Genomic DNA, 27,981 nt, shown 5'->3' with positions numbered 1-27,981 from the left:
TCCAGATGTGTGTGTTTTGGAAGATTTACAAAGTCAAACCTCAGTCAAGTGTTTTAGATGATAAGTGTATTCAACTGGAAGAGCGTTCCACAGGAGCCATCGAAACACGTTCCGCAGTTGATGTGTAAAAGTCTCCAATCATACATACAATTAAATGAGCCAATCGAGCACAATAGTGTGCTGTGCTTAATTTGTAACATACCATAGCTGTCAAATTTGAATGGCCTTTTCCACATAAGTCATTTTGAGATTGTACAACAGTGTTAATAGTCAGAGGAGAGATCTATCTATCTATCTATCTATCTATCTATCTATCTATCTATCTATCTATCTATCTATCTATTCATTGGAGGCTGCTCTTACTGCGAACCCTGCAAAAAAAAGGAACAGCATAGACCAGTATGGTTTTGTTTTGTTTTCGTGCTGCTTTTGCTGGTGTCGCCAGTGTTTTGTTTATTTTCATTTTTTTTTTAATTTTACCAGGATCTTTTTTATTCTACTCAATTTTATACATCACTATATTTTGTCAACTACAATACTCTGTCTGCTAGACTGATAAAACGTATAAGCACATTGACTTGCAGTGCTGAAGCGATGATACATTTTGGAGCGGCGCACTATTTATAAGGAATTTAGTTTTGACACATGCACGGGGGAAACTGTTTTGGGCTTTTGAAGGTTGTGCTGAACCCATCCAGGTTATTTTTGGCAAAAACGCACAGTGAATGCAAATACGCCCAAGCAATTGAGTAGGAACTTTGCAATGTTGGTGCTACTAAGAAAGGGATCAGATCTGAAGCATGTGTAAACAGTTATGGGAATGATATGAGCTTTTCCTAATGAGCCGTACTGTTGCGCAAAACTCTACAACTGCTCGGCCGAATGACCTTCTCGTTTTCAGAATATCTGTTTCAAGAAATTAGCCAAACCAACGGAGAAAAACTCTAAATTATTATTATTTTTTTAATTTGTTTATTCATTTGTTTAATTTTCAAGTCTGGTGCTTCGATTCTGCCCATTTGCAGCCCATCCCTCACCTGCCTCATCTCCTCTCCTCCGACGCCTCACTCGTCCCCGCTCACATCCTGTCCAAGAGGGAGCGGCAGGAGGACGGAAACCAAATTCACTCGCCTTGGATGTCTTTTACGCAACTTTTACGCACACCATCTGATCGAATTCATGAACCGACCCCCCTTTCTCTCCCCTTTTTCCCCCCCACATCGTGAAATGGTTGCGGTGGCGTGTGGGAATTGAAGGAAAGGTTCGCTTCAAAATGATTATCCACAGCACCTGCGGATTTTTTCGGAGAAACTAGCTTCTTTGGCTGCGTTTCTGCACGAGCAGCTTAACAGGGTGAAGAAGACTATCTTTACGTGCAGTACTGGACTGAAGTGCAACATTACGTTGCTTCCAGTAATAGACTTTCTGTACTGTGATGCAACTGTGAAAGTTTCCCCCATCCGAATTTCTGTGGTTCGGAGAAGGGGGGACATTTAATGGATTTTTTATGTGGCACCCGCTAGGATGGACGTGGTAGATGAAACTGAAGCTTTACAGAGATTTTTTGAAGGTGAGTCGCCGCACTCTTGAAAAGTTCGCGTTGTCAATTTCGTGTTGTTGTTTTTTTTAACCCCAGTTCAACACAACTTCGACGTAAAAACACAATCAGTCCGCCATTACTCGTTCTACCTGTTTGGATTTGAAATTCTTTGCGACACTCATTCACTTTAATATGAACATGTAACAGCTATATAGCCATCCTTTTTTTAAACCCCAAAACAAAATGCAAGCAAGCTGAAGGGTTAAAGGGTGCAGCAGCAAAAGTGATAGTGATGGGTAGCAGATAAAGTTTAACTCGCGCGGGGTTGGAGGTTAGAACTCAAGTTGAGATGATAAATGGTGCCTTTTGCAAATGGCAAAAAAGTTTCAGGTGGTTAGTATGGATTAATTGCATGAAATAATGTTTAAAAAAAGCAGTAAGTAATAATTGTAGTCTAAAATTAGTTGTTTAAGAAAATGACAGTGGCGAACTGTTTGTAAATGCTTTGTTTCTTTTTCTTTGTTGAGCATGGCAGCATTGAATTCATTGATTTTAATTCAGACCAGAGTTGACTTTGACTCACTTTCTCATAATAAATGTCGCAGAATACATCACAGGCAAGATATTGACGTTTCGTCTGTTTGACAAATTCACAACACTCCCATGATATACAGCGTGTCTCAGAATTCCCAGCTCACTCATTTGACATCAATGTCAAGTGTCTCTCAGAAGTCAAGTGCACATGCAGACACTCTTGCGGTTTTGTGGATAATCATCTGTGCAAATACTGAACACTTTGTTACAGCATACATGTGGTGCTAAGTTATATCCACAGCCACTCGGACTGTCAGAGATTCCGTGCCATTTTGACAGGAATTTAGTGTGTTTACATTCTTGCTTTGGGAGTAAGAGAGATGTTCTCTATCTGGCTTCATGTGAGCCACACTCACTTGCACTAAAATGTCAGCTTGGCCATGAAAAGTAAATAGGTGCTTGTTTTTGATGCTTTGAGCCTGTGTCAGATGTTGCCTTTGAGGGACTGCTAATGAATTGATAAAAGATGGTGAGCTTGCAAGCCCTTGATAACTTTCTCAGGGAATTCAACTGTGTGAATCAAGTATTCATGTAATATAATGATAAAACAATGTGATTCTCTGTCATAAAAAAAAACAACCTGATTCAAAGACATTAAAAAAAACGTTTTCACTGGTGATGACATCACTTTTTTATTTCTTTATTTAGCTCAGTTTCAAGACAAAGACAAAATAATGGTCAGAAAAGTTCATGCTTGGATAATGATGTCATCGTTTCAAACCAAGTTGCTCTGAGTCATCTCTCCGAAGGGTCTATATTTGCCTTGTATCTTGGGTTACAGTACAGATTACCTTTATGTAATTTTACTTTGTACACATTAAGTTTTTATTTACTTTTACGTCTTGGTCAAGCAACACTAGGGGCTCTATTTTCGTGCTCAGTGAAAGTCTGGCACGAGGCGCGGTGTAAATTTACATCAGGGAGGACGAGATCAAGTTTTGGTATTTTCGTAGTCCTGTGCAAGCCAGTGCATTGTGGCACATTTAAAAAAAAAAGGGCATTTGTACTGTTGTGAGGGTGGACACAGCCCACTTGATTTGCCAACATTTGTCGTGGCTCCTCACATTCCCTTTAAATGGCGCGAATGAGAGGCACCCTGATAGTCCTTGACGTGGTGGAAGAAGACACTGATTTGCTTGACTCATAACCAGACCTCCATGTGGGGAATGATGTGAAATTGGCTTGGGAGATCACAAATGTAATGTGAGCGCTTGGAGACTGCCTTCCACCATGATCATACTTGTCCATGTGTGTGTGACCCCGACCCTCGCCGTCCTCCACACCTGATGAAGATGATAATAATAATGATAAGAAGAAGAAGTAGAAAAAATAGTAGCAGTGTGTTACATGAGTTGTTTTCTGCAATGATTCAGAGGGTTCAATGCATACTGTTGTCATATTTCCTATTTCCGAATGAAATACGGTGACAGCCACCACATGTCCGCGAAGCTCAGAATCTGTTTGACTGCACTTCCAAACTCACCAAAATCGCATTACACTACCTGTGCCCATAGTTAAAAGTGGTCCCGGTAGGCCTAAAACGTTATTTACTTCCGGCCACCAAATTGTCAAATGCATCAGGTGCATGTCAAAGGAAACGCACAGAAATGAACCGAATTCACAAACAAGAGCACTGAGGCTTGCAAAAGCCTACAAAAGGTTACACCAGTTTTTACGCCCGGAGCACAGTTATGCTGCCGATGAATATAGCGCTCTCAGAGATGGCCTCAAATCTTGGACAAAGATGGTTCAAATCATATACCTTTTGTTCACAAAAATCGACTCAATGTTGGTTTTCCGTCGTACCATCGGGAATTTTGGGCAAAAACGTTAATTTTCCCAAACGGCCGGTGTATCACCGGGCCGATCCTGGGCATCACGGCCGGCGACTCTCTGCCCTTTAGATGATCATTTTTCTGCATGTGAACATATTACATTTTATCATGTAGTGTAACAAATGCTGCAAAAAAAAAGTCAGTTAGAAAGATAGCATTTGACTTGAGATTTTAGATGATTTTACAGTTCTTGTTTTTGCTGCCATTATCCAACAACACATGCACCCATCACCGTGATGGATCTCACTCGTAAGCTATGTTTTAATAGGATTACCAAAATATGTATACATCACACTAATGCACAGCTCGCATTCCTGGCATAGCCCCGGCCGGTGGTTGTTAAAACACAATGAGGTGAGACTGGCGTGTTTCTCCTCAGCAGACTCCATTAGAGTAACAGTGAGCAGACAGGGTGAGGAGGTGAGACAGAGCAGACTCACAGTGCTGAGAGAATCGCCCGTTGGGAGAAAGCCAACCGAATCTCCACTGCCCTTCCCCACCACACCGCCACCACCACCATAACTTGACCTTCTCATCTCTGACTCACTTAGACAATAAACAGTTGCTCTCACACACACACGCGCACACAAAGTTTAGTGACATTTATTGCTGCTGTGTTGATTCATCTCAAGTAACCATCCCTTCAAAGTCAACTGAAGTATTGATTGAAATATATATTGTCATCTTTTGGGTTTTGTGTCAGGTGTCATGGACATTTCCAGCAGTAACTCACAATGCTTTGAGATAAAACACATGCTGTGTTTTAAAAGCTTCAATGTTCACAAAATGTGAAGCACAACTAAATTAAAGCCACTTGACACTCTAGTACTGCATGGGTTAAATTGAGTAGACACCAATTTTTTATTTTATTTTATTTGTTAACATATCAACCAATTTTGGAAATGTGACAGACCTTCCACTTGGTGAGGGCAAAAATGCTTCCTTACTAGAAACCAGATGTCTGTCGAAGTACAAAGTGTGACTTATAAGGAGCATGGTTTCACAAGGCATACAAGCTACGAAAAAAATCCAAAGAAGAAAAAAATAGTCCTACCTACTGTACTAGTAGTCGTAGAGGAAATGGAAGAGGCTAAGCTAACTTTTAGCTTAACTGCTAGCTAGTAATTTGCAGTTGCGAAAACTTCTTCATTTTTCACGTGGTTAATAACTTTGAATACAATGTTCTACAAAAAGTCAACACAATCAGTTGCTCCTTTTTTTTGTGTCCAGGAACAGCATGAGCTTGCGTTTGCTTCCTCATGAGCTATCAATTCCTTCGAGTCAGGATCTGGACATCCATGGCTTGCCCAAACTCGGTGTTGATCGCACATATCAGGACTTGCGATTAGAAATTTTGAACAGGTTACGATCATTAGCCACGACTGTTTTCTACAGATCGGGGGTGCAGAAAAAAAATTATGAATAACATACACCACGCCGTTGCTGAAATTCACTTTTGATTTTCAGTATGCACTTAGGTTAATGGTTTGATATTCATGTGTTGCTTCTTGCGCTTTAAAGTCGTAATCCACTTTTGTTGTTTGACTGAATAAAATTACGGACCCATGTCTTTGCTGCCATCATTAGATGAATCTGCTGATTTGCGCATAACAGTGATTTTCAAGGCAATTGAAAATCCATACGTATCCTTTGTTCTGCTCAAGATCTATTGAGTCCATACCTCATCCTGTTGAGGGTCGCAGGGAGCTCAAGATGACCTCGGGCAGAACATGAAATACTGCTCGCCAGTCAATCACAGGGGCAGCCAGCTAATCCATGTGATCCAGTATTTGAGGCATTTCGGCCACACTTTTCAAAGGGTTCTGAAATCAGTAAAATGGGAGATTGTACCAAATTCAATCCAACTGGATTTGTGTATTTTATAAAAACATATCGAAACATGTTTTTTAAATGAGATATTAAGCACGAATAGCCAAGGCAAATTGCATTACGGATTGGAATTACGATTATGTAGTTGTACAGCAGTAGTTCAGTGGGTACGTTTTGGGACTTCAAATAAAATTTTAAAAAATGGCTGATGGGACTGGTTCTTTGACATATGCTAGCCTGCTCCCAGAGCAATGTTAAGAGCACCCAGACTACTCGGGGCTGCTTCACCTGTGAACAGCGCCATCCCGTGTCTTCCCTATTTATGTCAAGTGGTTCTTTTGATGGGAGTCAGTGTTTGCCTTTTATTGAGCCAACGCACATTTTTGACATTAGAAAAAAAAAAAATCTCACAGCACACCACCAAACAAAAAGCAGTTGAACAGATCACGGACAGCATCACATCTTATATGTTGACGCTTACGTTAGACAGCATGGAGTGAGCACAATCAGCCACACTTGCATCATGTCCTCATTCATCCGTTAACTCCCCACCCAGAAACATGAATGTGCCAATGGTTGAATGAAATGCTTGGCCGCTGCTAGAGAAAAAAAAAACAAAAACACATTCACTCAACAACTTTCTTGCGGTGCAGAAAGTGTTTCAGTTGAGGCCAACTGATGGACTAAGTGTCTGAGCAGCACTGACATCTAGGGTGGTGCATACATCACAGCCTTGCTCTTTATTCCTTTGGAAAAAAAAAATTGCAGTTCATTACTCATGTCTATGTATCAGAATTCCTATTAAGTTCTCTTGTACTCCCAGCAAGCTAGTGAATCATAGTTCCAGAAGGCCGTTTTGGAAATGTTGCTTGAAAGCAGTACACAGCCGCCAGCCTTCTCTGATTTACAGCTTGGAAGGTGATTTACTTTAAGAGGAATGTATTGTTTGAGAGCGGCCAGGCGTGAGGTGCTCACGTATGACTTTTTATTGTCATGCCTTACCTTCATCAGTGCCAGCAGTCATTCTCAACCAGATTGCGTGTGCGTGTGCGTGTGCGTGTGTGTGTGTGTCCTCAAACGTTTGAGGGTTTGTGAACACAATCACACCTTTGACTTTTCGGTCTTATTGCACTGTAATTTTTTTTTTAATTATTATATCCTGTGTGTTTTAAATGAATTGTGCCCTATAAATGATTTGTTATTGGATTGGAAGTATGTAAGTCAAGTTTAAAGCTCCACAGATTTCTGTCTGACTTGTCAATTGAAAGACAATGTTCCGATTTAGTCCATCTGCTGGATCTGTTTGGTTGTGCCCTCACTTGACCCCGATGCAGGCGGATTGTATGAGTGGAAGGATTTGGATCCTAATCAAAATGTAATAAGAGCTTTTTAGTAACATTGCCACCCCTCTACCCTCACTAAAAAGCTACCTCCCACACAGATCTAAAATGTTTTAAGATTAACAGATTATTTACAGAGAATTTAGGGAAAATATAAACATACACCTCATTTGACGTTAGTAAAAGTGGAAAACATTTGCTGGAGCTCCAGTTTTATCCAAATCTACAGCAAAATGTAATGTTTGTTCCTTGGCCCCTGCCTCATTTGTTTACTAGTTCTTGTGTAATCCTGCTCACTAACAGTGATGAAAACATAAACTCCTTTGACGAGGTCAAGAGGGGGAAAAAAGTCGTTTATAGTGAAGGAATTTGCAATAAAAATAAATAAATAAAACCACCTGTTTGGGAATTTTCTGAATTGAATCTCTTCATGATCTTTTTACCCTAATTTAGCTTAACTAAGCATCTCTCTATTAGGTCACCTAATTTTTCTCTCCTTTTGTCTATCTCCAGCCATTCGTTTTACTCAACGTCTCATTTCACTTTTTTTTTTTTTTTTTTTTTTTTTTAGCCTTGCTTTCTTTTAAAGCTAGCTGCGTGTCGCGCTCCCAGCCCCGTCACTCCTCTAATCTCCTGAGCCAGGTCCACCAGTGGGACCAGTGCTTATGAGTGACGAGGACTGTGTGTGGTAGCCTGGTACAGCCCTTTCTCATGACTGGGGAATAATCCTCATTATAACCCCCCCAAAGCCATTCACACACGCACGCACACACATACACAACAATATGTTTTGCACATAGACATGCACACTCAGCCTCACACATACACACTTGTTGAGCTGATCTGTGGCTATCGGGTCTGCAGGAGAAGGTCGTCCAGTGGCATTAGTGAAACATGTGAAAATTAGAGCGGAATTGTTCTTCTCGTCTTCCTTTAAGGGTTTTTCATCTCAAGGACATCAACATGCTTTGGCTACGTGCAGGTACTCTGATTGATTTAGTGCTCCCCCACACAATTAGTGGCTTTTTCTTCTCCATCATGTGTATAAAATCTGTAGAATCGTTTGGCTTCGGACAGAAACAACTTTGTAGTATAGCTCAGTTTTCTTTCCTCTCACCTTTTTTTGTGTAACTGCTGGTCCACTGTTGGTGTTCTTCTGCATTGAGAGTTTTGGTTTGTGTTGACCTGCATTATTTATGCAAATCAATTTGTTATCGTTGAACAAAGCCATATTATTAGACTCGTGGAAGGTGATTAGAATTACACTTTAAACAATACATAATGGCTTCTCTTTGGGACCGTGCCCTTGACTTGATAGTTGACTTTCACAGGTTGGGAACATACCTGTGCATACTCTACTTGTCCCTGAAAAAAAGTATAAATAGTTATCTCTGGCGAGTTAATATTGTACCGGGGGGGGGGGGGGGAATGGTCTGCTGTGTGTCTCATTCTGACAAAGTAGCAATCTCTTAAATGGCATGACCCAGAAAGACTTTTTATTGCTGTTGACAAAGTTTGCACTGACTTCTGTCATGGAGCATCCATAAGAGTGAGAATGTGTGTGTGTGTGGACTGAATAGAAATCGACTTTGTAACAGTGAAAGTCTCAAAGTATTAAAACCCATGTGCATGCATGGCGATTTTTCCTTTGCTGGAACACGATTACAGTATTCTGTAGAACTACGAAAGCAGAACTGTCAAAATTATGTCCCGAGGCCCATTTGTGGCCAGCTGCTTGTTATCTATTAGCACGCCTCTAATTCTGCTCATAAAATTGGCCCGCATGAAAAGGTTAATCAATATAAGGTGTGAATTAGCCTGAAGGTAGAGATTTGGACCCTACCATGCAATTGCGGTGATTGATTACGTCTTTGTATCCCCTTCCATGCGCACTGCTCCGTGTGACAAAAATGCCTTCATTTGTACACCCGCATCGGGTCCTCTGCAGTACACCCGCATCAGGTCCTCTGCAGTACACCCTCATCAGGTCCTCTGCAGGTCATCAGACGCAAGGAAAGAAGCCCCAAGTAAAATTCGAATTCATACGATGTCAGGGAAATTCTCTTATACAGCTTCTACAGTACTTTGCATATTGTATGAAAAGCGGAGGGGAAATTAAATATATGCCTATGATCTCATCACGCACACTCTTTTTATTTGTGTGTATCTTAGATTGTTTGGCTGACAGCCTGGCTTTCATAACACACACACACACACACACACACACACACACACACACACACACGTATACACACACACACACTCACACTACCAATTTCTGAAAGAGCTGTCTGTATTGAAGTGAGTCTAACAATGATTTCACTGTTTCTTCTTGGACACAGCTGGACTGAATATGAGTAAACTTGCACACACCATCACATCTTTGAAACTCCACTGATTGAATGATGGAGATAGAAGCTGTTCCATTCGTGTGTGTCAGACTGAAAATTATGGCTTATTATCTGAAAGCCAATCATGAAGCAGAAGCCCTTTAAAGCAGTGTTTCCACGCCGCGACAACGAGGTGTCTTCATGACATCCACACACTCAAGGCAGACAGGAAGGCACTCTAAAGCAGCCATGGTTTCGGATCATGTATTTCCAGGCTGTAGGAATAGCTGAATGCACGCTTTAGTGCACTCGGTACTGTTTTAGACTTGCTTAAAAAAAAAAAAAAGAAGAAATACAACTACTACATAGTTCTCTCGATAGGCGTGGTTTCAGCAGTCGTAATCCAACATGTAGAATGTATTTACAAAAAAAAATCTCACACTTTACAGGTTTTTTTTGAGTGACTGTACCTTCACAATGAAGCTCAAATGCTCAGGTCAAAATCCTCAAAGTTTTGCTTTAGATGCCGTTTGAGTGTAGTGAGTGAATGATCTGCCTTCCTCTGACTTTAGCCTAAAAAAATTTACACAACTGTGGTTTCCATTAGCTAAGTAGATTTTAGTTATATAACTTATACTGCCTACGAAACATAAGCATGCCCTGTTTGGTGCGGAGAAAGTCAATCAGAGGTCTGCTTGTGTTGTTGGAGGAAGGGTTTAAGTCAAAATGCTTCGACGGTATTGCGGTAAATGAATAAAATGATGAATGTGAAGCAAAAGCTTCTCTTTTAGAGCACAATCCACATCAACTAACGGTTTACCACCTTGTATCATTTCACCTTGCCAATGGCGCCATCATTCTCTTGTTTCACAACAAGATGTGTGTGTCGTAGCTTAATAGAAACCCCTGAAGACATTTTTCAATCGCTTGTTGATCTTGTGCTTGAACTCTGGACCGGAGGTCTTTGACATCACTTAGACAAAAAAGGTGGTGTAACGTCATAACGTGTTTCATCTTCTCTTTGCAGTTCTGCTTCACACCTTCTTTCAGCCAGGCTGTAGGAATAGCTGAATGCACGCTTTAGTGCACTCGGTACTGTTTTAGACTTGCTTAAAAAAAAAAAAAAAAGAAATACAACTACTACATAGTTCTCTCGATAGGCGTGGTTTCAGCACTCGTAATCCAACATGTAGAATGTATTTACAAAAAAAAAAATCTCACACTTTACAGGTTTTTTTTGAGTGACTGTACCTTCACAATGAAGCTCAAATGCTCAGGTCAAAATCCTCAAAGTTTTGCTTTAGATGCCGTTTGAGTGTAGTGAGTGAATGATCTGCCTTCCTCTGACTTTAGCCTAAAAAAATTTACACAACTGTGGTTTCCATTAGCTAAGTAGATTTTAGTTATATAACTTATACTGCCTACGAAACATAAGCACGCCCTATTTGGTGCGGACAAAGTCAGTCAGAAGAGAGGGATACATTTCCTTCAAAGATCTGCTTGTTTTGTTGGCGGAAGCGTTTCAGTCAAAATGCTTCGACGGTATTGCAGTAAATGAATACAATGATGAATGTGAAGCAAAAACTTCTCTTTTGGAGCACAATCCACATCAACTAACTTGTATCATTTTACCTTGCCAATGACGCCATCATTCTCTTGTTTCACAACATGATGTGTGTGTCGTAGCTTAATAGAAACCCCTGAAGACATTTTTCAATCGCTTGTTGGTCTTGTGCTTGAACTCTGGACCGGAGGTCTTTGACATCACTTAGACAAAAAAGGTGGTGTAACGTCATAACGTGTTTCATCTTCTCTTTACAGTTCTGCTTCACACCTTCTTTCAGTCCATCCTGGGATGTCCAACTTATAACTTGTCCTCCTTGCCCCCGTTCTCCTCACCCTCCATCCATCCAGCCTCCCCTCTCCCCGTAGCATTTCGTTATCAGGCCTGCCAGTTTAGATTTACGGCTGTTGTGGGTGGGGTGCACATCTGGATCTTATTTCAGGGGGAACCATCCTGCTTTTCTCCCACTGCACTGGCACGCATTAAGAGACATTTACCATCTGCTTCAATCCAGTGAACAGAGTGTAAACATGGTAAAGGTTGCAGAGGACCTGACATTGCAATGTGAAGATTGATGTGACACAATAAAATTCAGAGGGACCCTAATCTGGTTAAGGAAATGTGGTCTGGTTCGTACCTTGCGCACTTTATGTGGTGGTTTGATCCGACCAGTTGAATTATTACTTTTATGGAGACATTTTTTTTTTCCTAATTGAAGAACTGCATTATCAGCGGATAAAAGGTGGTCAATATGCATCTTTGATGATAATAATTCTCAGCAATTTCTCCCAACAAACTGCTTAATCTCTCAAGGAATGTATAACAAAAACAAAAAAATGCACTTCAGGTTGTCTGTCCATGCTGTGTTTAACAGGTCCTTTCCCGCTTTTTTGACTCCCCCAACACAAACGCGCACACATGCACGCACACAGATAGAACTCTCAGTTAAACTAAATTGCTCTTTGTACAAATACTTTTTGTAAATACAGTATATGAATAAGATCTTGCTTTACTTGTCAGAAAACAGGTGAACTGCGATTGGTCTTGTCATCAATATACAATTTACATCAATAATCATGCCCAACGATGCAAAGTGGAAAATGAACCCACTGGTGTGGTGTTCTGTAGGCGTAAAAAGCAGGATTGAATATTCACATTCAATAATCGTGTACTACTCTGAGCTTGAAATACTTCCTGTTTTCACTCTTCTGCTTTAAAATGCATACACTGTCATAGTACATAGTTTTACACCCAAAATAAATGCGAGGCAGAACAAAAGACACTTATATAAAATGTACCAAAAAAAAAAATAAAATAACCCAGAACCCACGATGGAGGACGGTTTTCAGTCCATAAAATCGGACACAAGAGTAGTTTTGTCACAACAACATAAACCGTTATTGGAGCGGGCAGGTTCCCACTTCATGTATGTACCAATGTAAACTACTAACATATTTAGACAGAAAGGAACCACACATTCCGGGTAAGCAAATCAGACACTTCCTCGTACGTGTTTATCCTTTCTGAAATACAGTACAAGGAAAATGCCATCTAATCTGGTTGCGATAAGGAGGAAAAGCTCCAAACTGGTCATTACGACACATAGTGAGATTGTCTTATTCCCGGAGTCCATGTGGCAGTGTGCGGAGTTGCTGAAAGATGACTGTTGTTAATTCCCAGATGCTCTCAATCTCCACTCTCTGACCCTCTCCCCTTTTACCCCAGGCCATGATATTACCAGTACTCTGGATACAGCCAACATCGACACCAGTATCCTGGAAGAGTACATCAGCAAGGAGGACGATAGCACTGACATGTCAGTAGGGCCTACACGCCAACCAGGCTACGTCAAAACAACACAAACTGCCCATGCGGTTCATGTCGTTACAAAGGAATTTGTTTTCTCCGATAAGGCTAATCCCCTCCTTTTTCCTCTTCGGTCTCCCAGCTGTTTCTCAGAGGTCCACAGCACCCCGGGACCAAATTACTCATCTCCCCAGGCAGGAGTGTCCTCCTCTGGGGGATTGGTGTGCGGCGTGAGCCCTCCAATTCCCCTCCGCCAGGGAGCCCCTCCCTCCGGACCCCTGAACTGTCCGAACGCGTACCCTCCGGGTCCTTCCCTGAGCCTGCGGCACAGCTACCCCTGCCTGGGTCAGCATCAGCAGCACCAACAACACCAGCAGCACCAGCAGCCACACGTCAAACCCGAGCACAGAGGTCACTACGCCCCTGGGTGAGTGCTCTGTAGATCAGGGTTAGCTAAATTTTGTGCTTAAGGGTACTTTTTTTCCCCCCAATAGACTGATGGGCCAGGTCATAAATAATTCTTCAAAAAAGAGGCTTGATTGCTGCTCTTTGTTGATGTTTACTGCCAAACTAAACATAAAACAAAGAGAATGACACTATGTGTGTTTAAAACAACCACATTGTCTCCTCTCAGTCCACGAGCCTAATGCTAACGCAAATTTTGTGGTTCCATTTCCCTCGAAGCAATGGATTGAACACAAATGGTGCAGCAACACATGTAGTCAGAAAATATAACAGGACTCACATTCATAGTCTTCATCCACTGAAAAGAATGACTTATATTAGTACCATACTGATGAGTTGAGAGTAGTCCAATTTCTCTGTCTTATACTGACCCAAGTGGCCAACGTGGGCACACCAGAAAGAGCAGCGCAATGGCCATTCAACTGATGCAGCCTGACAAAAACTGTTTCAGCCTTTTCTGTTCTCTTCCATTGTGTCATTACTGTAGGTTTTTATATAGTACCATATTATGGCGTGCTATTTTTTCTCACGAATATACACATTTCTACTTTTTTTTTTTTTTTAGCAGAAGGCTGGAATGAATTAATGGCATCCAATAAACTATTGGTTAGTCAATTAACCAATAATTTAGTTACATAAATGGGGGGGAACTACTATTATAAGTGGGAAACCCCAACCCCCCCCCCCCCCGCCTCTCCCGCTGTGGATGGATGGAGGCAAGAAGAAGACACTTGTCTTGACAAGAAAGTCAAAGATGTTTTTTTTTGTGTGTGTGCGTATGTGAAACCAGATGCACACTAATATTGTCCATTGATTTCATTAGGAAAGTTGCAATAACTGCCTCAAAGTAAAATTAAACAAAGGAACCCACAATGTATGTAAAATAAATTATTCTGAAGGAACACTTAAAAATGGAGATAATCTTTTTTTAGGGGGGGATTAATCTTTTCATTCACCATCTGTTTATTTTAGAAGTCTTCCTGAGTCCCCACCAGACTCAAGCTCAGAGCCGTACTCACCTCAACAGGTGAATGGTGAGTAACTACTGTATGCTGAACACACTATGAATTTGTTGCTGGTTGGTACGAGATTGTCGTATTGTGCAAATAGGGACAAAAACTGTCAGAAAAATGAACGAATAACAGTGTGTTCGCTTTCCTCCTAAATGAAGTGAAACATTTTCCGAAGGCATGCGACAATCGCATATAACAAACAGAAAAATGCAAGAAATGTTTTTCCGTCTGCCCTCTGCCTCTCACTAAAAGAGAAGACAGCAGTGAGGTCACAATTAAATCAATAGAATGTTACTCATCACTTTCTGCCATTCCAACAAGTTTAAAGACAAGAAGAAAATGAATCAATTAGCAACGTCCAAGTCAATATTTCAATACAATGAAAGCTTGTATCTGTTACTGATTAATCCACAAACCTCAATCCAAAAGAGAATCATTACATTTTCTGAATGTAAGACTTACTGCTTTAATTTTAAGTGCTTCGAGTGGTCCGAGAATAAATTGTTTTCAGATGGATAGAAACTAAACATCAGTCCGTCACTGTGTACTAATTGCTGACCAGAAACCTGCATTATTCTTAAATATTTGTTGAAAAGCGATGTATGAAGAAGTGTTATCCGAGTCACTGACCCAGTGCAAGCAATGCAACATTCACTCAGTCTTATATGGAGAAAAACATGTACTTTCTCCCAGTCAATGGGACTGACGATAGCAGAATATCCATATAACAATTTAAAAATAACAGAAGTAATTTTGGAAGTTCGCTGACATTTCAATGATTGCCTTACAAAACGTTAACAGTGGTTGTTAGAAAGTAGGACACATTTTTGGTGAATCAAGTTATTTTGAGGAGAAAAGGTCATTTCTTATTCATGACTGCCACTGTCTCTTTCAGATCCACACATGATTAGGACCATGACACCTGAAAACATGTGTCACATGACTCCGACTCCACCCCTTCCGCCTCACGGCCACTATTCAAGCATGCACCGGGACATGTACCTGAAGCCCGAGCCCATAATATCACAGTATCCCATCGGTCCAGCCACAAGTGCAGGTGGAGACCTGCAGCAGACACAGATGCTTCACCAGCTACTGCAGCATCCGCAGGCACAGGAGTAAGTGATGACGCGCTCAAAGTAAACACTGGCGCATCTTCATGTTCACGGCGTGGCAAGTCGAGTTTACCGTGTTTGGGAATTGGACACAAGTCGCAGAACCTTTAAGGGCATTTCAGTGGACTGAAGGCATTTTCGACTGCACGCCTCGCCTCCTTGGTGACAGAAAGTAGACCAGACGAAAGCATGTCTAAGTTGTGGCGCAGGTGGATTTAGGTGAGGTGCAGGCTGACAGATTCTGAGCCCCGCGGACGTGTATGGTGGATGAAATCATTTTCATGCCTAAACATGAAACAGCATGCACTGATCCCCGTGAATGATTGTAGCAATCAATTAAATGAACAAATTACTGTAATTATTATCCTTAATCTATTTTTAAAAGCACCCCGCTGACCGTGCCACAACTACGGGTGGGTTGGGCTTGAGGGGGTTGTCACACACGGACGCACAATCGGGTCTGGAAGGCGGTCTCCAAGTGCCAATTTCTCAGCGGCTAACTTAACATCATCTGCAAGTGGACATCTCCTTGCAGCTCCTCTTAAATGTACTTTGTGCGCGCCGATTGTTCACATACTGTACAGATGGAATGATTGGATTTCATTTTTGTTTCAACAGAGGAATTCCTGTTCACCAGGCCAAAAAGAGGAAGCATTCTGACTCACCCAACAGCACTCTCAATTCCCAAATCCTCACAGGTATCATCAAACAAGAACCAGGTAGGGAGGCATCTTTCTTTTTTCCTCACAAAATCCTCACAGGTATCATCAAACAAGAACCAGGTAGAGAGGCATCTTTCTTTTTTCCCTCACCCACCTCTTCTACCTCACCCACTCTTTCTTTTTAACGAAAAATACACGTTTTGACATTCTGGTGGTTTGATGTGTTCTCGCCATCATTCTGATATCATGTCATATGGATTTATTTCAGGTTTGATGCAGGATGCCGACAATGGATACATGGATCCAAACTATCAGTGCATCAAGTGGCAACCTCACCAGCAGAACAAGTGGACGGCACTTTACGATGCAAACTGCAAAGAGCTGTGAGTGGAATTTATTTTGGCACATCTTTATTTTGGGGCGGGGGGATTCAGAACGAAGCCAAAAATGGAAAGGAGTATAATTGTTTGAAAAGATAATTCAACCACAGAATTGGCAATGTTGAGCCACAGAGGTCTATAAATTCCTCAGAGGTGAGCCGTGTGGGGGAGTGCTCCAGCGCAGGGTTTCGATTAAGAAAGACATCGTGAGGCGGGAGGAGGAAAGAGAAGGAAGAAATTAGCGCACACGTACACTGACACACGAGTGCTTTTGCAATGGTGGAAAGCGAGAGTAATGAGTAGAAATGAGCTCATCAGACCTTTTCTGTAGTGGACGTCAGCACATGAAAAGGATGTTGTATGTACTTAAGAAATGTGTGGAACCCTTTAAGGTCCAACATACCAGTTTGTTTTTGTTTGGATTTTGAATAGGGCAGAATGATTTTAAAAAAATTGTCTAGGTTGGCGACCAGACCAGGGTGGAGTCCACCTTTCACTCAAAGTCAGGTGGGACCTTAGCAAGGATACGCAGCATAGTCAATGAATGACTTGATGCTGTCATGACTGGAAATGAATGAATATTTCCACTGTTAATGAAAATGTCCAATCTCTATGATCCATCATTTTTTTCACACTTCCCTCCAATGTCATCATGTCTTTAGTCCGATGCCAACCTACCGAGTCGATGCCGACAAAGGCTTCAACTTCTCCTTGTCCGACGATGCTTTTGTGTGCCAGAAGAAGAACCACTTCCAGGTGACCGTGTATGTGGGGATGCTGGGAGATCCCAAATACGTCAAGACAAGCGAAGGCCTTCAGCCCATCGACTGTTTCTATCTCAAACTGAACGGAGTGAAAGTGAGGGCCTGTAGTGATGGATGCCATCCCGTCAAAAGGGGCCTCAACGCATATTTATTTAGGGTGTTGTTTTTCTTTCTCTGGATTGCAAGGTCGAGGCCATGAACCAATCCATCAGCGTGGAGCAGTCGCAGTCAGATCGAAGCAAGAGGCCTTTCAAGCCAGTTTTGTAAGTCTTGGGGTTGACACTAAAAAGAAAAAAAAAAAGCATCTGAACACATGTTTTCAATAAGGATTTCTATTTGAGACTTAAGGGCAGCTTGGTTGCCAGTGGTGAGCACATCTACCTCACACATTCCAAAAACATGCATGGTCGGATCACTGGACACTCTAAATTGTCATTGGGTGCGACTGCAGGTGTGAATATTTGTTTATTCTCCATAGCAGCGGTCCCCAAGCTTTTTTGCTGGGTATTTTCGAAACATAATAAAAAACACGAATAATGACATGAGGAACATCCTATCTGGACACAAAATTCTCTGGTCGCTATGGTAATGTTTAAACGTGCCTTCAAAATAAGATACACCGCAAATATGTGCATGAAAAATACGACTCACCATCGCCTCATATTATGCAAAGTGGGCTTGGTGCGTGGGAATCTCCCGTTGAGATAAATCCGTGTTTTAAGGAGGACTCCTGCTACTGTCTATAAAACGTAGCCGCCTTTTTCTTGAAAGTCGTAGGCCCCTCTTCTGTCTCCTGGCTGGGCCTTTACTCCTTCCCAAATACGTTTGTTTGTTTACTCATTTTACTAGCCCTGGATTTCATTTTAGCGGTAACATATCACGTGACCAAGAAGCACCGCCCTCACCCGCGTCATGAGTGACATCTGTAGACGGATATAACAGAGAATCCGGTAATCTTTCAAAATAAAACATCTTTCAGATTCCGAAATAAATAAAATGGAAGTAATGTAAGCTCTTTATTCGTTTCTGCGCGGTAACGGTATCGGTCCGCGGCCCGGGGTTTGGGGACCATTGCTCTATAGCTTCAGAAGACCTGGGGTATAAACAATGTATGGATAGATGTTAGATTAAAACAGATATGATTTGACAGAGATAGGATTTTTTTCTTCGTTGTTACGTCATAAAAGAGAGATTTGTATCATTGCGATCGTTTTTACAACTCTGTGCAATCGTAATCGGAACAAACACGGAAGTAAATATTTCAAACCCCAGTTGATGGCAGAGTAAAGTGACCAGGCCAAGCATAAAAAAAGGCATGTAAACTACACCCAACTAAAAATGTTTTGAATTGCCTATATTAATATCCATTCTTCCATTTTCGAATCCGCTTATCCTCACGATGCTCGTCACGTGCTGGAGCCTATCGATAGGATTCAGATGTTTTTTTTTTTTTTTTTTTTTTTTTTTAATGCACCAAATGTGTGTGCATTCTGTCTTCGCAACCTGTAAAAATCCCAATTGTCAATCGAAAATGAGACCTCTGTCATTGGTTACCTTTGCACTTTTTAAGCGCTGCTCAGCAGAACAAAAACATCCACATTTGGTGAAGACAATACAACATAAATACAAACATGTTTGTCGGGTTGTATCTCTTATTATCTTCCTATTAGCCGGGCCTTTAGCACCATCTTGTGGCTTCTTAGGGCATCTCTAAAATAGCATAAAAAAACAAAAATAGGTGAATAGCGAACTGTGGGTCACTATTTTCCTATCACATAAAATCTCGGGCTGCTCGATCAAAAACTGTAGCTCCAAAACTACTCACAAACAACATCTCCTCACTTCACTTCCTTGGTGAAGGGAATAACGCTCTCGATTATGTCAGATGTCTTCATGACTTTTCTATCCCCAAAGGGTCACCTTGCCCCCAGAGCAGGTCACAAAAGTGACGGTGGGTCGGCTCCACTTCAGTGAGACCACAGCAAACAATATGAGGAAGAAAGGCAAACCAAATCCTGACCAGAGGTGTGTGTCACGCTTCTGTTTCATGACATCCAGAGCGCCACGAGATCTAAGCGGTGCTGCTTATTTGGTCCTTGCAGGTACTTCATGCTGGTAGTGGCTCTGCACGCTCAGTCCCACAGTCAGACCTACACTGTGGCTGCTCATGTGTCTGAGAGGATCATCGTCAGGGTAACGTCCAGCCATGTCTGTCTGCCTCCTACAGCAATCTTATCATCTGTGAATGGGACTTCTCATTTCCTCCGCTTGCCGTTCTTGAATAGTTTCTTTCCTTTTTTTTCCCCCCTCTCCTTTGCGTGGCTGAGATACCATATCCGTAATGTCATTGTAGAATGCAATTTATTGTTGAAAAAAAAAAAACAACGAAAGAAAGTTCGTCCAATGTGCATTTAGTTTAATGCTCGTGTGATGTTATACTACATGGACAAAAATATTCAGACAGCAGTGATTTCCAAAAATCTGTGCCGTGCTACATGAATGTGGGAACATGATCCAATTTTACTAAGTTGGTCTGGAAATTATTCGAACATTTAATAGCTATCATGAATATTTCTTCATCTGTCTATGCCAGGAATGTATAGACACAAAAATGCTTGGTTGTTTTCCTCACCCACTTGCAGATTGGGATACTTTTAGCCAAGGTTGGGTTACTTATTTTGAGCCAGCAGATTGGGTTGAAGATTGGATTTGGGCAGGCTCGAATCCTGGTCACGACCCATTCATGGATCGTGACCAGGGGCATCTGCTGTAAAAACTGTGTCAAACATGTCATGCGAGTGACTTCCTGTGGTGACCCATGACAGGGGAAAGATGCTTTTTCTTCTTCATAGAAAATGGTAGTAAAATTAGTATTGTATTTCACCAAAGCTGTACTGATAACCTAGTAACCCTTGGTAGCTTTAACGCTGTAGTATGGGTAGATTTTACCCCTTGTTGGATCACAATGTTCACTCAATGTGCTGGGTCAACCCCTCAAAACAGTGGCTAAAAATAGGTGTTCCTCATATAGGTGTTTCACCCAATTTGGTTTACTTTCAAATCAGCATTTCTTTTTCAAGAATTCACTGAAACGTGTCCCAATACTTTTGTCCATCGCATCTATTTGGCCCGTTTTAGCCCGTTGCTTAAAACAACAAGAGCTTCTTTGCACCTCTCCCACATCTGTCGGTCACAGGCATCCAACCCAGGCCAGTTTGAAAGTGACTCGGATGTGCTCTGGCAGCGAGGCCAGGTACCCGACTCGGTCTACCATCACGGGAGAGTCGGCATCAACACCGACCGTCCCGACGAGGCCCTTGTTGTCCACGGCAATGTCAAGGTCATGGGCTCCCTTGTGCATCCGTCGGACATCCGGGCCAAAGAGAATGTTCAAGAGGTCAGGATGTTTGCGTGTGCGCGCTTTCTTTGCGATTCCTTCCGTGTCATCATGAGTCACGCCTGCCTTGATCCACTCATCTGTGTTTTCATCCCATCTGCATCTGCTTGGTTGTTGTTGTTCTGTGTGCGTGTAGGTGGACACCACAGACAATTTGAAACGGATTTCTCAGATGAGACTGGTCCATTATCAATACAAGCCTGAGTTTGCTGCCACCGTCGGCATAGAGAACACTGCAGAGACCGGTAACCAACATCGTAACTCATCTCATTTCATCACTTTCTGTGCTTCACGTTGACGATCCTAATAAGTGCTTTTGTGCTTCACGGGTGTTGGATGTGTGTCTTTTGCTTTGATACGATACCAATATGTTCTCCTCCAGGAGTAATTGCTCAAGAGGTCCAACAAATATTGCCTGAAGCTGTCAAGGAGGGGGGCGATGTCGTGTGCGCCAACGGGGAAACCATTCCAAACCTTTTAGTTGTCAACAAGGTAACAACAACATCAGCTTATTTGTTTTAACCTCCAGTATTTTTTTTAAATCTAACTGGCTTAAAAATACAAGTGCGTTCATTGACGCAGATGTCCTTGGGCAAGTTACTGAACCCTCATGTACCCGAGGAAACCATTTCTGCATGGATACTTGTATTTCTTCGTTAGACACTGATAAGGCTCTGTTTCTCATTTCCGCCCTGCAAAGGAGCGCATCTTCATGGAAAACGTGGGAGCCGTGAAGGAGCTGTGCAAGCTGACAGACAACCTCGAGACCCGAATAGATGAACTGGAGCGCTGGAGCCGCAAACTGGCCAAGCTGCGACGCCTGGACAGCATGAAGAGCACCGTGAGTGGAGGCACGGTCAGGTGAGAATGCGATGATGATGCGCGCAGGAGCACGGCCTTCTTTTTAATGACGTAACAACTTATCATGTGTTGTCATTTTATTTGCAGCCAATCAGGAAGCTACTTTAGCAGGACAGGAAGTGGACCCCTGAAGAAGAAGACTGTCAAACCTGGGAGCAAGGTCTGCTGGGATACAAACACGATATAGTATTAGCAGCAAGATGTTTGTATTTGATCTGATTTTTTTTTAAATTATATATACAGAGTCCAATTCCAGATCAAGGCTGTATCAGTCATAAGTTCATGCAGGGGAGCATCCTGGCCCTCGTCATTGTCATGGCCTTCAGGTTAGACTGAGACAATGTTTCCATATTCATGTTTTGTGTGTATCGCGGTGGGGCGGCCAGGTGGGCCAGTGGTGAGCATGTCGACCTCACGGTTCAGAGGTACCGGGTTCGATTCCAGCTCTGGCCTTCCTGTGTAGAGTTTGCATGTTCTCCCCGTGCCTGTGTGGATTTTCTCCGGGTACTCCGGTTTCTTCCCACATTCCAAAAACATGCATGGCAGGCTGATTGATCACTTCAAACTGTCCCTAGGTGTGAGTGTGAGCGTGGATGGTTGTTTGTCTCTGTGTGCCCTGCGATTGGCTGGCAACCGGTTCAGGGTGTCCCCAGCCTACTGCCCGAAGACAGCTGGGATAGGCTTCGGCATGCCCCTCGCCCCTTGTGAGGATAAAGCGGATCAGAAAATGGATGGATGTATTACGGCTTTTGAAAAACTGATCTCTCTAGGCAGGAAGAGCTAAAGTGTGTCTACTTTCTACCAAAAAGGCATTTTTTTGGATGCTTATGTTTTTCTTTTAACATTGCTATGTACAATGTGCCCGTGGGATGTAACAGCACTTCTTGCTTTGGCGTGCACATTACAGCCTTCGAATGAATTTTTTCACGAACTTGAAAAACACACACATTCCTGTGGACAGGCATGAAAAAATACTGTCAGTCATGATAGGAAAAAGAAAAATATTTATTTACATAGATTTCTCTCCCACCCCCAGTGTCATATCCATGTCCATCCTTTATGTCCTGACTCTTCATCATAGAGGAGATGCCGCAGACAAAGACGGGTATGTCATTTGTTTCCAAAGCATACCATACCAGTGAAAATGTACTTTTCCCACACCTTCTTTCATCTTTAATTTTTTTCTTTAATCTGTCTCTCTTTGTGGTCCGTTGCCTTCTGCTGTAGCTTTGTTTCCTACCCTTGTGCTCTCTACGTCTCTTGGATGCCCATCTTGACTGCCACTGTCACTTTCTGTCCACCTGCATGTTCATGGTACGAGATATTCATCCCTTTCCTGCTAAGCTTTTGACTTCCTGATCCTTTCTTTCAATCTGATCTGCATGATCTGTCCAATCCTGTCTAAAAGGAAATTTCCATTATGAACCCAACTGTGTTTTAATGTGTGCTACATGTATACAATGCGATTGGTGCAGGTCAAAATCTGCATTGGGATCCTCACGCAAGAGTCTATTTGTTCCACTTTCCACGCCGCCTGCACCAGGTAAAACTAATTCTTGGAAGTTTCAGAAAAGTCATGTGCCGCTGGTTAGCATATCCACTTCATAGTTCAGAGGTTAGGGTTTTCATTTCGTGTCGAATTTGCATGGTCTTTCCATGTTTGCATGGGCCTTCTCTGGGTCGCCCACATTCCAAAAACATGCATGGAAGGTTCATTGAAGACTCTAAATTGTCCATTAGTCGGGATGTCATGATGAATGGTTGTTTATGTATATACAGCGCAGCTCTGACCCTAATAAGGATAAACAATATAGGAGATGGATACATAACAGTGCTTTGGAGTTACTTTTCCTTCACTTACATGTGAACAATTTACTTCACTGACAGCTTGCTGTTCAACCACAGCCTTGAGCAACCAATCATCGACCATTCTGACGTTAACGAACAACCAATCTGCCACAGGTAAGTACTGTCAGCTACTCTCCAAAAATTCCACCAAGACTACGATAAACACTCACTGATCACATAATTATGTACACCTACACCTAAATGAGATTAAATCCCACCACTCCCCCCCCCCAAAAAAAAAAAAATTGCCTTCGTCGAGCTTGTTTGAAAGTCACACGTCATTTTACAAATACACCTATTGTGTTTTTTAATTGTGCTAATTATTTTAATAATATATTAGTTATTGTGGTTATAGGTTGCAGTTTGAACTGCGCCATACAATTTAGTTAATTGCTGGAACCAAACATGAGTAAACCAAATTATGGGTGTTGTTCAAGCTGGATGGAACACTACAACCATAATAATTATTGTAACTAATTACTGTATACCTCTCCGACAGTGACAATCAAAAGTCGAGTGAGTATGTTTGTGTTTCATAACAGTGTAGAGTTAATAAATAATATTTTACTTCTAAAACTAATGATTTGTTTTTGAAATAATTAAGTTGAACAAGTCATGATCTGTGTTGTGTAGCTCCAGACAACTTGGTTCCCACACCAGGCACCATTAATAAGAAGGCCAAGTCTAGAATAATGGACAAGGACGGACGCAACAGAAACCGGCTGAGTCACACGTCCGCTCCGCTCTACCTGTCCAAGTCCAAAAAGCCTGCGTCGACAGACCTGGACGGAGTGGGAGCCGCCAACCGTCTCCCCGGTGGACAGCAGCCAACGCCACGCAGACAGCGCAGTGTATATTTAAAGGGTAAATTCATAATTCATGAACATGTCTGTATTCACAAGCGTACCACGCAAACAGTGAAGCAACATGTGTGTCTGTAATTAACATTCCCAGCCTACATACGATACATCTCATTACTGCTCTTATTTTCCCAGAAGGAAGATCAACTCCATCTCTGACTGGTCTGCATATAGTGGAGATGGAGCAGGAAATTACAACACAATCTTGTAAAACCCCCAACAGTTGCAGGTGTGTAACATTAACTTTTTTTTTTTTTTTAATTTCCTAAGGTGTTTCCAAACTTTGAATGCAAACCTCATGCTATTTTTTTCCTGTTTCCCGTAGTTATACAATATCCCTCCATGGAAACTCAAATTCTTCATTATCACAACTTACTTTGCACATGATGTGAGTATTTGAATACATCCCAATGCTTACATGGCTACAAAAATGTCTTTTCTGAAAGAAATTGCATTTATTTGGACTTCTTTAATTACCAGCCTAATTAGTAACCCACATCAATTGCTATTACCTACAGCAGAAAAAAATACTTGGTTCTTCAAATTCGACCATCATGACCAACATTAAAATGCAGTAGCATAGTAGGCCTAAGTGTTCATCAAAAACGAGACAGAGGTTTTGTTAAAAAAAAAAAAAAACTAAAGAGAAAAAACATTTAATATTATTGTAAGCTTCAACAGGAACACTTATAAAATAAGGACATTAAAAATCAAACTGGGCTTGAATAATGACTCAATGAAAATGTATCATACAACAAAATATACTCAAAATGTCAAAATTCAGTTTAAAAAGAAACGATCATTAAAGACAAAATGAAAATGTATTGTTCAAGTTAAATACAACTGAGCTGTACTCTAGAGCAGCGATTCCGTCGCAAATCACTAGAGGGCTACATCGTAGCACGAGTGGTACGAACTTGCGCGTACGAGAACCACTGACCTACACGAACTCACACTGTAACTGTGTGGCTCTCTTTATTGGCTGCAGTATGAAAACAGGGAAGCCGGTGTTGCTAAAACGGAGTCGGTCATCAGCTGCCGCAAACTGAAAGGAGATCTTTGTAAAGATGCTAACAAAGAAACGATATTATGTTAACTAGCATGCATGGCAACAATGGGGCATTCATTTTCAAGTAGCAATAGTGAACAAAACCGCCATGAACGAAGGAGAAATAACAATATATTCAAAATACATTGATAAGTTGAAGAAATAATGACGACCACATACATGTACAGGGATATCTTGAAGCCATTTGATTGATTTCAGGTCCACAGACAGCGTGTGGGTCCAACAATGTCAAGCCACCAAAGGACGTCTATGTCCAAATCACACTGAGACCGAGCTGTACAGTGGACAAAGAACATCCACATGGGTAAAACATGTTGCTTTTGATCATGAATTCAAAACGCACATTAGTTCAAGTCAATTTTCCTTCTGGTTGGTTGGTTGATTGTTAACGTTCCTCTTCAAGGGCACCCATCACTTGTGGTCACTGCCTCTACTGTCCTTCCAGGACATCGCTTATCACTTTCGCGTCTCCTCGTCTGTGAGTATGCTTTATTATTAGAGTGATCCCTCGCTACTTGGCAGTTCACTTATCGCGATTTCAGTGCATCATGGATTTTTCAAAGATATTCATAAAAATAAATGAATAAATAAAATTGCGAAAATGCCGCAAAAGGTCCGCGAGGAGCAGCAAAAGTCAGCAAAACAACAGCGAGTCACATAGAGCAACATATACAGTACTACATGTTTATGTTTACTGTATTATACCATTAAATTTGGCCTTATAAATATTATATATATACTCATATACATGTACATATACCTCTACGGGGGGGTACCTACTTCGCGAATTTTCCTCTTTCGCGGGGGGTTCTGGTATCCATTAACGGCGATAAGCGAGGGATCACTGTATTATTATAATTATTTATTATTATTATTTCTATTATTTTTTATTGTTGTTGTTGTTATTATGATTCTGATTAAGTGGCATTTAAGAGTAAATTAAATGCCCTTTTTGTCATTTCTGTATTTTTTTTTTCCACAGGATGGAATGAGTTGTGCCACTGAGAGAGAAAGGTCCTCCTTTTCTGATTACCACTTTGTCATTGAAAACAGTTGCGTGTGAGTTGTGGGAAAGACGTCTGCCCACCTCCTTCGTGCCTTATAGCGAGCCACATCCACCCGTGGGGTTGATGTGTATTTTAATGTGTATTTTGTCTTATTATTGTACATTATTTTCAAAGGAAGTTACGCAAAATTATATATCACTGCACTTGATGTTGTCTGGCTTGTATCGACATCTCTTTGTGCTGTCATCAGCTGTTGTTTGTGTCTCGAAATGTTTGCGATCAACTGACAACTGTGTTGCATCACAGTTCATGGCCACAGTCAAATGATGCTTGTGAAATGCAATTACCCATCACAAACACATCGTACTGTGCACCAGACTACTCTGGATGACATTGTACTGTTGATTTTATGTACACTGAAACTACCGTCACCTCAAAACATGAATACTTTCCTTCATACACCGGGGAGTTTAATGGTTCAGCTATGTCTGGCTGCAGACGGCATTTTACCTCAAATAGTCCACACTGCTACTTCCTTCGCCTCTTTTGGCACAATTTGTGAAAATACTGCACATTCAGAAGAAGAAACGTTACTCTTAATGGAATATTGAAAAGATCGGAATCCTACATAAAACCGCTTATCTTATGTATGCATTGCTGCAAAAAATATGGTTACTCTTGTGTGTTGTGTTGAATGGACCTAATCATGGTCATTTCCTCAAAATTACAAATGATAAGACTGGATGAATAAATGGCTAGTAACTGGAAACGCCAGAGAGGATTATAATATAATATGTCCAACACTGACAATATTTCACAAGAAAACACTGGAATAGCTCACACTGAATTTTGCTTATGCTGGTAAAGCGCAACAAAGTTGCTTTTCCAATCGTTCCCTCAAAAATATCAATTGCCTCGTTTTCAGCAGTGATTCTAAAACTGCAAGGGAGTTGTGTTTCACACTCCAGAATTGAATATACAGTAACATCACAGTTTGAAACATTTTCCTCACATTAATAATCTGCACCGTCTTGTAGCAATTTTAATATGTGTGATATGTTTTCTGATTTTGAAATACTATTGTCTTGTTCTCAAATGTTGTGCTCTTGTTTTTCAAATTCATTGTCCACACAGCTTTTTGACCAATTCAATATCTTACAGGAAAAACAGCCATCAGAGAAAACAAATGTTTTTTACCATAACATGAATACTCAGAGCAACTCTTCCGTTACTTATGTATTGTGTAGTACTCTTGCTTATTTATAATGGACCAGCAATAGCATAAAAGAAACCACTGTCGCACTTTTCACACTGTGTATTATACACTGTATATAAATAATGAACTGCTCTCACTTTGTCCATCTGTTTTAGATACTCCAGTAGAAATACATTGCATGTAACTGTGTGAAAGCATTGTGTTTAAACACTGATGCTCATTTTTATGCTATCATATAGTTTTTTAAATCCATGCTTTTGTTGCAGTCTTTATAGTAGTTCAACTTTTAGCTATTTTCTTAACTGGAATGATGATGAAAAATTAATGTCCATTTCCACATGTGAAGTCAATATACCATAACACTAACTTGAATACGCTAACATAACATTGAGCCCAATTGTCATCGCTTTTCTTGAGGTGTTTATCTCAAGAATATGCTGTAATACTGTAAACGCAAATAAATATATGATTTGTGGCGACAGAAG

At 41.3% G+C, this 27,981-nt stretch overlaps 1 protein-coding gene across 5 annotated transcripts; it reads left to right on the top strand.

Annotated features, from left to right (window-relative positions):
• Positions 1–1,035: 1,035 nt before the first annotated feature.
• On the top strand, positions 1,036–27,980 carry myrf (myelin regulatory factor). Of its 5 annotated transcripts, none has more exons than XM_019857266.1 (27): positions 1,036–1,570; positions 12,759–12,849; positions 12,982–13,266; positions 14,277–14,338; positions 15,213–15,435; positions 16,051–16,151; positions 16,363–16,477; positions 17,137–17,332; positions 17,425–17,501; positions 19,153–19,263; positions 19,341–19,446; positions 20,435–20,635; positions 20,772–20,880; positions 21,018–21,127; positions 21,336–21,496; positions 21,584–21,656; positions 21,740–21,822; positions 22,533–22,601; positions 22,724–22,810; positions 22,972–23,039; positions 23,384–23,458; positions 23,978–24,208; positions 24,340–24,433; positions 24,530–24,592; positions 25,472–25,577; positions 25,677–25,751; positions 26,256–27,980. In XM_019857266.1, the coding sequence occupies exons 1-27, from the start codon at positions 1,525–1,527 to the stop codon at positions 26,334–26,336; spliced, it is 3,099 nt and encodes a 1,032-aa protein (XP_019712825.1). In that variant the 5' UTR covers positions 1,036–1,524; the 3' UTR covers positions 26,337–27,980. The 5 variants fall into 5 exon arrangements, with proteins under 5 accessions (XP_019712825.1, XP_019712824.1, XP_019712828.1 ...); XM_019857265.1 differs by having other exon boundaries at positions 17,416–17,501; XM_019857269.1 differs by having other exon boundaries at positions 1,037–1,570; positions 19,341–19,431.
• Position 27,981: the final 1 nt, after the last annotated feature.

The sequence above is a fragment of the Hippocampus comes genome, unplaced genomic scaffold (genome assembly GCF_001891065.2).
Source record: "Hippocampus comes isolate QL1 unplaced genomic scaffold, H_comes_QL1_v1.1 scaffold186, whole genome shotgun sequence".
NCBI lineage: Eukaryota > Metazoa > Chordata > Actinopteri > Syngnathiformes > Syngnathidae > Hippocampus > Hippocampus comes.
This window is presented reverse-complemented; position numbering and strand designations above follow the sequence as displayed.

Bases quoted from the DNA above. Each gene is read 5' to 3' on its own strand.
- myrf (XM_019857265.1), top strand. From the start codon at position 1,525: ATGGACGTGGTAGATGAAACTGAAGCTTTACAGAGATTTTTTGAAG. The intron at 1,571-12,758 runs GTGAGTCGCCGC...CTTTTACCCCAG, and splicing joins TTTACAGAGATTTTTTGAAG to GCCATGATATTACCAGTACT. The intron at 19,447-20,434 runs GTCTGTCTGCCT...TGTCGGTCACAG, and splicing joins TCAGGGTAACGTCCAGCCAT to GCATCCAACCCAGGCCAGTT.